This window comes from Heteronotia binoei, chromosome 14 (genome assembly GCF_032191835.1).
Source record: "Heteronotia binoei isolate CCM8104 ecotype False Entrance Well chromosome 14, APGP_CSIRO_Hbin_v1, whole genome shotgun sequence".
NCBI lineage: Eukaryota > Metazoa > Chordata > Lepidosauria > Squamata > Gekkonidae > Heteronotia > Heteronotia binoei.
In genome coordinates, this window is record NC_083236.1 from 68,998,568 (window position 1) to 69,011,014 (window position 12,447).

Below are 12,447 nucleotides of genomic sequence, written 5' to 3' on the forward strand. Positions count from 1 at the left end.
CCAGGCCAAAACGTTTCTTTTTATCCAGACTTGTAATTGAGGCGTCTCAACTGTTTTTAAGGCTGTTTTTATGGTCTGCTTCCAACCTGTTCTGTGATTTGGGTTCTGAGTGTTCTTTTGTGCCCCTTGCTTGTTTTTAGGCTTGTTAAGAACATCAGAGAAGCCTTGTTGGATCAGTCCAATGGCCCATCCAGTCCAACAGTCTGTGTCACACAGTGCCCAAAAGCCAAGTGCTTTCAGGAGGTCTTTAGCTGCCTCTCTCCAAAACGGCTCACAACACAGATTATCTTTAAACTTAATAAGGCAGAACTGTGACTGCCTGCCCAACCAGCCTCTTGAAGATTGGTGAATCATAGAAATCCAGGGAGAAAACAAGCACTTTCCTTGCAGCATGAAAAGTATTTGGTGGAGAGTCAGAAATCCCTTCCAAGTAAACTTATGTCCTCCCCTGAATTTGTTTTGGTGCAAACTTGAAAGCAAGCATAAGTGCATTTTTTTGCTTAAAGCTTTCCTCAGAAGTGGCTCTAGAGTTTTTGAAGATCCTGAAAAGAATTTGAGGGCTGGTGCAGGAGGTGGAAAGGGATGGGTCGCTGAGTGGGGGCAGAGCTGTGTGGGCAAGCAAAGAATGTGGGTTCCTTAAGATTCTGTGCGTGTGTGTGTCTGCATCTGGAAGTCATGGTGATTTCTGGTGACTGAACCCTACTGGTGGCCTGGAGGACATCCAGAGAGATGGCTGAATAAAACCTGCCACCACCTCCCAGCTGCTGGTATTCCTTGGAGATCTTCCATCCCAGTACTTGCCAGAGCCAACCTTGCTTAGTGTCAGAACTTAAGAACTTCAAACGGATCCCATACTTGATTTCAAAGCTAGGATTTTATTAGAGAGAACTAAGCACTGGAAGAGACGAGATAACAGTGATGGCGAGGGCCAGCACTGGTACAGTTTTATACACTAAAGAAAACACCTCACAAAGCCACAATTCACACCAGAGCAAGCACATCTGTCTTCCCACCATCACTATCAGTGAGGAGGTTGCCTCCTTGTTCTGAAGGCCACACGGTTTGGCTTCAAAGGGCATCAGTGTGAGAATGTGCAGAGACACACCATAATTCAGTCTACAGCCCTAAATATTTTGGATACCAGTAGGGCAAGGTTAATTACTACAAAGGCATTCAGGGTTGTTAAGAGGTCACAACATGGAGTCAGTTTGGTTCGGTTACAATCTGAGCATGAGCAATACTGAAAGTACAAAGCAGGTACTGGTTACATTACAGTTAAGCCTCAGCAATAGTTACAAGTTCTGACACTTAGCTTCTGAGATCTGATGAGATCAGGCTTGCCTGGCCTATCCAGGTCAGGGTGGTTTCCAGTTTGGTGTAGTGGTTAAGTGCGCAGATTCTTATCTGGGAGAACTGGGTTTGATTCCCCATTCCTCCATTTGCAACTGCTGGAATGGCCTTGGGTCAGCCATAGCTCTCGCAGAGTTGTCCTTGAAAGGGCAGCTCCTGTGAGAGCTCTCTCAGGCCCACTCACCTCACAGGGTGTCTGTCTCCTGAGCCAGTGTAGTGTAGTGGTTAAGTACGCAGATTCTTATCTGGGAGAACTGGGTTTGATTCCCCATTCCTCCACTTGCAGCTGCTGGAATGGCTTTGTAGGAGTTGTCCTTGAAAGGGCAGCTTCTGGGAGAGCTCTCTCAGCCCCACCTACCTGTTTGTTGTGGGGGGGTGGGGAGGTGAAGGAGATTGTGACTGCTCTGAGATTCAGTGTATAGGGCAGGATATAAATCCAATATCATCATCATACTTAAGATTCAAAAGACACCTTGGAAAATGTCCTGGCTCCAGGAATTTTTCCAGGGTGTCTCTTGAACTTTAAGGATTAAATCTTAAGGAAGCCACATCCTTCTGCGTATTTAAAGAGATAAAAAAGTCAGAAGATGCTTGAACTTTTCCTGAAGCCTGGATATTTTCGAGGGTGTCTCTGGAATCTTAAGGATTAGCACTTACCACCAAGTAGCAGAGAAAGGGGTGGGACCAACATGGCAGCGGGGGCGGGGGGGGGTCATGACATCTACTTAAGCCTTACTGCACAGTTTGTTTGTGGCCCCCAGTTGCATCTGTTCATCCATATCAGAAGGCAAATTCTTGGACTCAGGTGAATGTGTATGAAGAGCTGTGACAAATCGTTCATTTGGGGAGAGGGGAAGCCTCGCCTTCTTACCTACTTCCTACGTTTTCGATACCTCTGTGTCTTCTAGGATGACGACCTAGAGGAGGGAGAGGTGAAGGACCCCAGCGACAGGAAAGTACGGCCGCGTTCCACTTGCCGATTCTTCGTGAAAGGTAGGAGCCATCAGACGGACCAGTCCCCTTCCCCTTGAACTGTCAAATGAAGCTCTCAGGACTTATTCGGTGCTGTCTGGTCTCTGGAGGGGGTGTGGCTTCCGAGCACAGGTGGGACAACCCAGGATTGTTTCCCTCTTTCAAGACCAAGCCAGATGCAGTCGAGGAGAGCATCTGTTGACGCTGTTCAAGACTGAGTCAGAGAAGGCGCCTTCCAGTACAGTAGCCAGTGGAAGACCCCGAGCCCTCCCTGGTTACTCCCTCCTCCCCCCACTCGCAGTATCCGTACTTCAGAGACTTGCTACCTCCAAGCACTCAAGCTCCCTTTCATTAGAGTTGGAGTCAGGCCTTTTTTTAATAGCAGGAACGCCTTTTCCACTCCTCCCTGATGTAGCCAATCCTCCTGGTGCTTACAGTAGAGCCCTGTAAGCTCTTGGAGGAGTGGCTACATCAGGGTGTGTGGCCTAATAGGCAAAGGAGTTCCTGCTACAAAAAAAGCCCTGGAGGGTAGACTCAATGGGTTGGATCCTGCTGATGCATTCTGCCAGCAGCTGTGAAGGGTGTCTTGGTGGCACCCACGAAGCAGACACATGAAGCTGCTTTCTACTAAATCAGACCATTGGTCCAGGGGTACATAAGAACAGAAGAGAAGCCCTGTTGGATCAGGCCAGTGGCCCATCCAGTCCAACACTCTGTGTCACATAACAACATAAGAGAAGCCGTGTTGGATCAGGCCAATGGCCCATCCAGTCCAACACTTTGTGTCACATAAGAACATAAGAGAAGCCGTGTTGGATCAGGCCAATGGCCCATCCAGTCCAACACTCTGTGTCACACAGTGGCCAATATGTGTGTGTGTGTATATATATATATACACACACACACTGCAGCTAATACCCGCTGATGGACCTCTGCTCCATATTTTTATCCAATCCCCTCTTAAAGCTGGCTGTGCTTGTAGCTGCCGCCACCTCCTGTGGCAGTGAATTCCACGTGTTCTTCACCCTTTGGTTGAAGAAGTACTTCTTTTTATCCGTTTTAACCTGACTGCTCAGCAATGTCATCAAATGCCCACGAGTTCTCGTATTATGAGAAAGGGAGAAAAGTACTTTCTCTACTTTCTCCATCCCATGCATAATCTTGTAAACCTTCTAGCAGGAAACTAATCTTGTAAACATAACCTTGCAAACCTTCTAGTAGAATTCTAGCAGGAGCTCCTTTGCCTATGAGGCCACACACCCCTGATGTAGCCAGTCCTCCTGGCGCTTACAGTAGGCCCTGTGCGAAGAGCCCTGTAAGCTCTTGGAGGAGTGGCTACATCAGGGGTGTGTGGCCTAATAGGCAAAGGAGTTCCTGCTACAAAAAAAGCCCTGATTAGATTAATAGAATTAGAAGGAGCCTTGTCGGCACAGTACAGGGATCTAGAACGAGAACATCCTAAACTGAAGGCTGTCCAATTTCTGTTTGAAGAAAAAGTATCACTTAAGAGGAGGGCAGGGAGCTGTTCCTGTTGACAGCAGAGGAGAGGACTCGCAATAATGGCTTTAAATCAAGGGCGGGAAAGTATCAACTTTTATACAGCCGGAGTCGTTCAACAGTGGCTGGACAAATATCTGTCAGGGATGCTCTAGGCCAGGGGTGTCGAACTGTTTTGTTATGAGGGCCGGATCTGACATAAAAGAGACCTCGTCAGGCCGAGCCATGTCGGGCTGGGCCGTGTGTGTATCTATTTAAGATTAGGTAGCAGAGATAGAAACTTTATAAAGGGCACAAACAAACACAAAGATTTTTTTTTAAAAAAAAACACCTTAAAATAAAGCATGCTTAAAACATTAGCACTTAAAGGTGTTTTTCTCTGTACCTCTCCCATGGGATCCAGGGAAATGGGCAAAGGAAGCTCTGGCTGTTTCCTTCCTTCCCCAGAGGGCCAGGAGGAGCTTCAGCCAACAGAAGGAAGAGAGACTTAGCTCAGTAGCTCTGCTGTGGGATTGAGAGAGCCTGGCAAAACAAGCTTTGCCTCCCCTCCGTTTCTCCCCCAAGGGAGGAGCCTCAGCCAATGGACAAAATAAAGGTATTGCTCTGTAGCTCCTGTGCTATTGAGCAAGCCTTGCAAATCAAGCTGTTATGCAGAAGGAAGCAAGAGGGAGAGGGAGAAGGAAGCAGATGACAGCCAGTCACTGGGGTGCCTGATAGGAGCCCTCTGAGGGCCTGATTCGACCCTGAGCCACATGTTTGACACCCCTACTCTAGGCTGATCATGCATTGAGCAAGGGGCAGGGTTCCCTCTAGGTTGAGTTAGTGTGAGCTAGTTCACAGTTTTTTAACCTCCGGCTCACCCATTTTTGTCTCAGCTCTGGGAAAAATGGCCCCAGAGCAAACTAATCTATGCCATAGCTCACAACTTTAATGCCAGTAGCTCACAAAGTGGGATTTTTGCTCACAAGGCTCCATAGCTTAAAGGAGTATTGGCAGGGGGTTGGTCTAGATGGCCCCTCTGGGATTCTGTGGTTGCAGTTCTCCCCTTCCCCCAGCACACTGCTTTTACCATGAAGAAGCTTCTAACATTCAGCTGAAATCTCCCTACCTTTAACTAGCCCACGAGGTCTAGACTTGCCCTTGAGAGCCGCAGGAGAACATGAAGCTGTCTTGTACTGAATCAGACTGTCGGCCTTGTCTACTCAGACTGGCAGCGGCTCTCCGGGGTCTCAGGCCGGGGTCTCTCACATCACCTGCTACATGATCCTTTCAACGGGAGATGCCAGGACTCGAATCTGAGACCTTCTGCGTGCCAAGCAGATGCCCTGCCACTCAGCCATGACCCTTCTTTCATGGGCCAGTCCTTTGAGCCCCTCTTAATCGGCAGGGGTTAGGAGGCTTTTCCACAGCAACAGTTGGGGAATGAGATCGGCAGACTGGGACACCATGATTGAGATGCGGCGGGGGGCTGTACTCTCTGGCTGTGGTGGGATGTCAAGGGGTCATTCACACCTGGCTTGGTTTGCACAGCTTCGCTTCTGTAGAGAACGGCTTTTGGTGTTCTGGTAGATGAAGAGATTTGTCTGATCTCCTGTGGAAAGGCTGCATTCTCTTCCATGTATTCTCATCCGTGGGATGCCAGTTTGGCGTAGAGCCAGTTTGATGTAGTGGTTAAGTGCCTGGACTCTTATCTGGGAGAACCAGGTTTGATTCCCTGCTCCTCCACTTGCACCTGCTGGAATGGCCTTGGGTCAGCCAGAGCTCTCACAGGGATTGTCCTTGAAAGCCAGTTTAGTGTAGTGGTGAAGTGTGCGGACTCTTATCTGGGAGAACCGGGTTTGATTTCCCACTCCTCCACTTGCACCTGCTGGAATGGCCTTGGGTCAGCCAGAGCTCTTGCAGGGGTTGTCCTTGAAAGGGCAGCTGCTGTAAGAGCTCTCTCAGCCCCACCCACCTCACTGGGTGTCTGTTGTGGGGGAGGGGGAAGGTAAAGGAGGTTGTGACCCCTCTGAAACTCTAAGATTCAGAGTATAGGGCGGGATATAAATCCAATATCTTATTTGAGAGCCAGTTTGGTGTAGTGGTTAAGTGCTTGAACTCTTATCTGGAAGAACCGGGTTTCATTCCCCCCTCCTCCACTTGCAGCTGCTGGAATGGCCTTGGGTCAGCCATAGCTCTCTTATCTGGGAGAACTGGGTTTGATTCTCCACTCATCCACTTGCACCTGCTGGAATGGCCTTGGGTCAGCCGTAGCTCTCTTTTCTGGGAGAACCGGGTTTGATTCCCAACTCCTCCACTTGCAGCTGCTGGAATGGCCTTGGGTCAGCCATAGCTCTCTTATCTGGGAGAACCGGGTTTGATTCCCCCCTCCTCCGCTTGCAGCTGCTGGAATGGCCTTGGGTCAGCCAGAGTTCTCTTATCTGGGAGAACCGGGTTTGATTCCCCACTCCTCCACTTGCAGCTGCTGGAATGGCCTTGGGTCAGCCAGAGCTCTAATAGAGAGCCAGTTTGGTGTAGTGGTTAAGTGTGTGGACTCTTATCCGGGAGAACCGAGTTTGATTCCCCACTCCTCCCTTTGCAGCAGTTGGAATGGCCTTGGGTCAGCCATAGCTCTTGCAGAGCTTGTCCTTGAAAGGGCAGCTGCTGTAAAAAGCTCTCTCAGCCCCACCTACCTCACAGGATGTCTATTGTGGGGGGGAGGTAGAGGAGACTGTGACCGCTGTGAGATTCAAAGTATAGGGTGGGATATAAATCCAGTAAGTCCAATGTACTCTGTTCCCATTTTGACTGTTCCGTGCAATAAGATTCAGAACCTTTTCTGTGCTTTCCCCCCCTCCCCTACAGGCCACTGCACTTGGGGCATGAACTGCAGGTTTATTCATCCTGGCGTGAATGACAAAGGCAACTACTCCTTGATCTCTAAGCCAGACCCTTTCTCGCCCAACGGCGCCCCACCTATCGGGCCTGGCCCTCACCCACTGATGCCAGCCAATCCTTGGGTATGGAAGCCTTACTTTAAAACCGAAATCTTCTTCTTCTCATGCTGGATGCTGAGTCATTGAGCAGGGTGCATAACTTTGGGATCTGTAGGAACACCAGGCAAGTGAGGAGCATCGAGTGGGCGCGGTCGGGTCCTGCCTCTTGTCTTGTATTGGCCTGCAGGTGATTCCAGGAGAGGAGGACCCCCGGGGCCTTTGGGTCTCCTGTGCGCTCCGTCCCTGGGGATTCCTGTTAGAAAAGCCTTGGATGCAAGGAACCAATCAGCCAGCAGTGTTTGCATTCAGGATAGGACAGCCCTGACTGGAGATGGCCTCAAAGAAACCTTTCTCGGCAGAGGGGCTTTCGTGGCCCTTTTGCTTGAGACCACATAGCTTTGTGCATAGTGAGGGGCCGTCAAGAGAAGACCTATGCACTACCGTTGAATCTCAGCTCCTTCTGTCCTGCATGATGGAAGCGCAGCCAGCAGGAAGGGACGGAGACCCTCTCTTCACGCTTTCTAATCTCTCATCCCATAACTGTTCTGCAGTAGCAAGCAGGTTCCAAAGTCCAAGTCCACCGTGGACAGCAAGGGGCTAGTCCTTCTTTGCGTGTTTAAATCTGTTTCCCAAGAAAGAAACTCCACAGCCCACATTCCAGGCCATACAGCTGTGGCATGCTTGGAAGCCCAAATCCTATAGTCAGATTATTTTGCGTAGATAGTATTGTTATTGGCTTTTGTATTGAGATTGCTGCAGTGTAGATTTTTGGCCAGGTGACTTGGAATATATGTCTGAGTCTGCTTGTATGTAGAGAAAAGCAGGGCTTTTGTTTTGTAGCAGTAACTCCTTTGCCTATTAGGCCACACACCCCTGATGTAGCCAATCCTCCAAGAGTTTACAGGGCTCTTCTTACAGGGCCTGCTATAAGCTCCAAGAGGATTGGCTACAACGGGGGGGGGGGGGGGGTGGCCTAATAGGCAAATACAGGGCTTTGTTTCATAGCAGGAACTCCTTTGCCTATTAGGCCACACACCCCTGATGTAGCCAATCCTCCAAGAGTTTACAGGGCTCTTCTTACAGGGCCTGCTATAAGCTCCAGGAGGATTGGCTACAATGGGGGGGGGGGCCTAATAGGCAAATACAGGGCTTTGTTTTGTAGCAGGAACTCCTTTGCCTATGAGGCCACACACCCCTGATGTAGCCAGTCCTCCAAGAGCTTACAGGGCTCTTCTTACAGGGCCTGCTATAAGCTCCAGGAGGATTGGCTACAACGGGGTGTGTGGCCTAATAGGCAAATACAGGGCTTTGTTTTGTAGCAGGAACTCCTTTGCCTATGAGGCCACACACCCCTGATGTAGCCAATCCTCCAAGAGCTTACAGGGCTCTTGGTACAGGGCCTACTGTCAGCTCCAGGAGGATTGGTTACATCAGGGGTGTGTGGCCTAATATGCAAAGGAAGTCCTGCTAGAATTCCTTACAGGGCTCTTCGTACAGGGCCTACTGAGAGCTCCAGGAGGATTGGCTGCATCAAGGGGTGTGGTCTAATATGCAAAGGAGGTCCTGCTAGAATTCCTTACAGGGTTCTTCGTACAGGGCCTACTGGAAGCTCCAGGAGGATGGCTACATCAGGGGTGTGTAGCCTAATAGGCAAAGGAGGTCCTGCTAGAATTCCTTACAGGGCCCTTTGTACAGGGCCTACTGGAAGCTCCAGGAGACTTGGCTACATCAGGGGGGTGGGGCCTAATATGCAAAGGAAGTCCTGCTAGAATTCCTTACAGGGCTCTTCGTACAGGGCCTACTGTCAGCTCCAGGCAGATTGGCTACCTCAAGGGTGTGTGGCCTCATAGGCAAAGGAGTTCCTTTGGCAACTTGGTTAAGGCTGAGTGGGCTGAAATTGAATCCAGCGAAGACAGAGGTCCTTTGCCTGGGTCGGGGCGCTCTAGGAGGGGATATATCTCTTCCGGTCTTTGACGGGGTGCCGCTGAAAGCGGCGCACCGGGTTAGAAGCCTGGGAGTTCTACTGGAGCCTTCATTATCAATGGAGGCCCAGATAGCAGCCGCTGCCAAGTCAGCCTTTTTTCATCTGAGGCGGGCAAGGTAGTTGGCCCCCTTCCTGGAGCGTCGGGACCTGGCAACAGTGATCCATGCAACGGTCACCTCGAGACAGGATTACTGTAATGCCCTCTACATGGGGCTGCCTTTGTGCCGAACCCAGAAGCTGCAGCTAGTGCAGAACGCGGCTGCCAGACTGTTGCTGGGGCTCCCAAAGCGGGAGCACATACAGCCGGGGCTGCGTGAACTGCACTGGCTGCCAGTTGTATACCGGATTCGCTACAAAGTGCTGGTTATTACCTTTAAAGCTCTATATGGCCGAGGACCTGCCTACCTTAGGGACCGCCTCTCCCCATATGAACCCCAGAGAGCACTGAGGTCAGCAGGGAAGAACCTGCTGACTATCCCTGGCCCAAAGGAGGTAAGACTCCAGAGTACCCGTACTCGGGCCTTCTCAGTTTTGGCCCCACAGCTGTGGAATCAGCTCCCAGAGGAAATGCGGGCCCTGCGGGACATTGAACAATTCCGCAGGGCCTGCAAAACCATCCTGTTCCAAATGGCCTTCACCAGCTGATACTACTAAATTGCCAAGTAAACTTGCCGATGAATAGCACTAAATGTATTAATGTTTTAGAATTTTATGGATTTTAATTTGTCTTCAAATGTTATTTAGTATATAATGTATGTATTGAATTTTATGCTGTTATCCGCCCTGAGCCGCTTGGTCGGGGAGGGCGGGATACAAATAAAATGTGACTGTGACTGACAAAAAAAGCCCTGAGAGGAGGCAGTTCCTCAGTCGTTCTGCAGAAGTTCTTCTGGTCTGTCATCTGGACAGGCGATGAGTATGCAGGCTGGACACAAAAGTCTTGCTGTGTCATTTGTAGAGGGTGGTGGTCTTTGGTGACCCCTCACAGAGATCACAGAACAGCCTGAAATCTGCATCTCCGTTAAGCACAGGAACACTACGGAGGCCAACCTGACTCCCCGCGTCTGCATGCCTTAAGTAGTGGGGAGCAGAGGTCCGCAACCTACATAGCCAGCTGCTCTTTGTAGTTCCCTCCAAGCTGAGTTAGTGTGAGCCAGCTCGCAGGTTTTTTAGCCTCCGACTCACGCATTTTGGTCTTCGCTCAGGAAAAACGGCCCCAGAGCAAACTAATTGATGCAGCAGCTCACAACTTTAATGCCAGGAGCTCAGCAAATAGAATTTTTGCTCACAAGACTCCACAGCTTAGAGGGAACATTGATTCCCTCCTGCAAGTCCTTTGTGCATCTCGGAGGACTAGGGAGGGAGGAATTCTCCTATGGCCTGAAGCTGTAGGAGCAGATGCAAAGGTGGCTGACGGCCTGCTTTACTGCCCAGGGGGAAGGTTGAGGGTGCTCACTTGGGGGCAGGGGGTAGGGTCGGAGCACAGGGCGCTTCTGCGACAGTTTTGCCTCAGTTTTGCTGCTGCCTCAGTTTTGACACAGCAGTCATAGACCATACCCCAGAATGCCTTGGAAGATGCATCCCGGTTGCCTTGACAAGAAGGCCACTTCCTCTGTTTAGCAGGAGACTTTAAAAGAATAATTACTCCAAAGAGAACATATGAAGCTGCCTTATACTGAATCAGACCCTTGGTCCATCAAAGTCAGTATTGTCTTCTCAGACTGGCAGCGGCTCTCCAGGGTCTCAAGCTGAGGTTTTGCACACCTACTTGCCTGGACCCTTTTTTGGAGATGCCAGGGATTGAACCTGGGACCTTCTGCTTCCCAAGCAGATGCTCTACCACTGAGCCACCCTCCCTCCCCAAAAGAATTATTGCTCCAAAGAGAAAGAAATAAAAGGTATAACAGCAGCGCTGGCAGGTCTTTAGATCACATCTGTAAAGGTTTCCAAATATGTCCGCGTGCAGTTGTCATCTACATTGCCTGCTTTCAAATGCTGAAAAAATGGTATGGCCCTCAATCCATTACATTACTGGAGACGGGGTCCCCATGCTGGCTCCCCCCTCCCATTTCCCCCCCTGCTTGCAGCCCCCCAGCCCGCATGCGCAGCCAGCAACTGAGCCGCTCTTTGTCTGACTTGCCTGGTGAGGCTGCTGCTGGCGTTGTTGCAAGTTTGCCTCTCTCTGCCTCTCCCCCGCAGCTTAGTAAAAGGAGCTTTAAAGAAGTTGCCTGCAGGCTGCAGCAGGAGCCTGGGCAGACTCTGAGATAATTTGGGAGGAGGCCCCCAACATTTCAGCTGCCCAGGGGCCTCCACAGGGTTTAACCCGCACTGCCTGCTAGTAGCAAGTGGGTTATGGGGGGATTGGTTTTGAGCAAAATGAAACACTTTTGGAGCTATCAAAGCATATCTTTCCAGTGTATTTTTCAAATGCTGAACAAGTAGCACTGATTATAACGGCACAACTTTCCCCCTGGTTCTCCTGGAGAGGACAGGCTGTAAATTGACCCAAGAAGCAACCTCCCCACCCTTGACTGAAGAAGGCTTTGAATCTTGAGATGGTGAAGGCCAGAGGTGGGGCTCTTGCATAACAGAGATAGAAAACGTGGGGGGGGGGGGTTTACCACTGGGTGAACTTCCTGGGTTTGTAGAGGGATGCTTTTGCAGGGCAGGAAATGTCTGTCTTGCTCTAAGATCATCTCTTTTCTCCTCCGTTCACAGGGAGGGCCGGCTGTGGAGGAAATATTGCCGCCGCCAGACCCTCCAACAGAAAGCGCCTGGGAAAGGGGATTTCGCCACGCTAAAGAGGTAAAACGGCTGTTCAGAGGCAAACGGGGAAAGAAAGTGCAATTTTGGTGAATTCCTCAAAAGCAGGAGGCGTGATTTCCATTAACTCGGGGGTTGTTAAAGGGTTTCCACCCCCTTCATCTGTTTCAGAGCTGGCTTGAAAAGCCCCTCGCAAGGTTTTCCTCTCAGCGGCAGCGCCTCTGCCCAGTCCCTGCTTCCATCTTTAAAAACTTGCTTGGGTGACTTTGAGCCAGTCACAATCCCTGAGGCTTACCCCACCTCACAGGGGTGTTGTGAAGATAAATGGCAGAAGGGAAGACTGTGTGTGCCATCCTTGGAGGAAAGGCTGGCTAAAACCACGCTAGATAGATACGCTGGTTACGTTCTTAGTCAAACGCCCTTTGCCACTCTGACACCAGAGACCCTTTATTTGAAGAGGGTAGTCCCCTGTGCAAGCGCCAGTCCTTTCCAACTCTGGGGTGACGTTGCATCAAGACGTTTTCATGGCAGACTTTTTACGGGGTGGTTTGCCATTGCCTTCCCCAGTCTTTTACACTTCCCCCCCAGCAAGCTGGGGACTCATTTTACCAACCTCGGAAGGATGGAAGGCTGAGTCAACCTGGAGCCGGCTACCTGAACCCAGCTTCCGCCGGGATTGAACTCAGGTTGTGAGCAGAGAGTTCAGACTGCAGTACTGCAGCTTTGCCACTCTGCGCCATAGCGCTCTTCCATCTTGAAAGCTGCCAGGAATTGAATGTGGAACCTTCTGCCTGCAGAGCATGCATCCTCGCACTGAGCCGCAGCCCACAAGCTAGTGATTTCCTCAATAACATGCCAATATATTCCTGGCTATGTGCACCATTACCTGTGTTTCCCCCTTGGGCA

The 12,447-nt window shown here is 50.4% G+C and overlaps 1 protein-coding gene across 1 annotated transcript in view; it reads left to right on the top strand.

The window, feature by feature from the left end:
* ZC3H18 (zinc finger CCCH-type containing 18) overlaps positions 1-12,447 on the top strand; it is a 90,070-nt gene that overhangs the window by 15,536 nt on the left and 62,087 nt on the right. Inside the window, exons 3-5 of the mRNA XM_060253915.1 lie at positions 2,259-2,343; positions 6,664-6,818; positions 11,497-11,583. Of these exons, the coding sequence (XP_060109898.1) occupies positions 2,259-2,343; positions 6,664-6,818; positions 11,497-11,583 (327 nt within the window). The remainder of the gene's footprint in view (positions 1-2,258; positions 2,344-6,663; positions 6,819-11,496; positions 11,584-12,447) is intronic.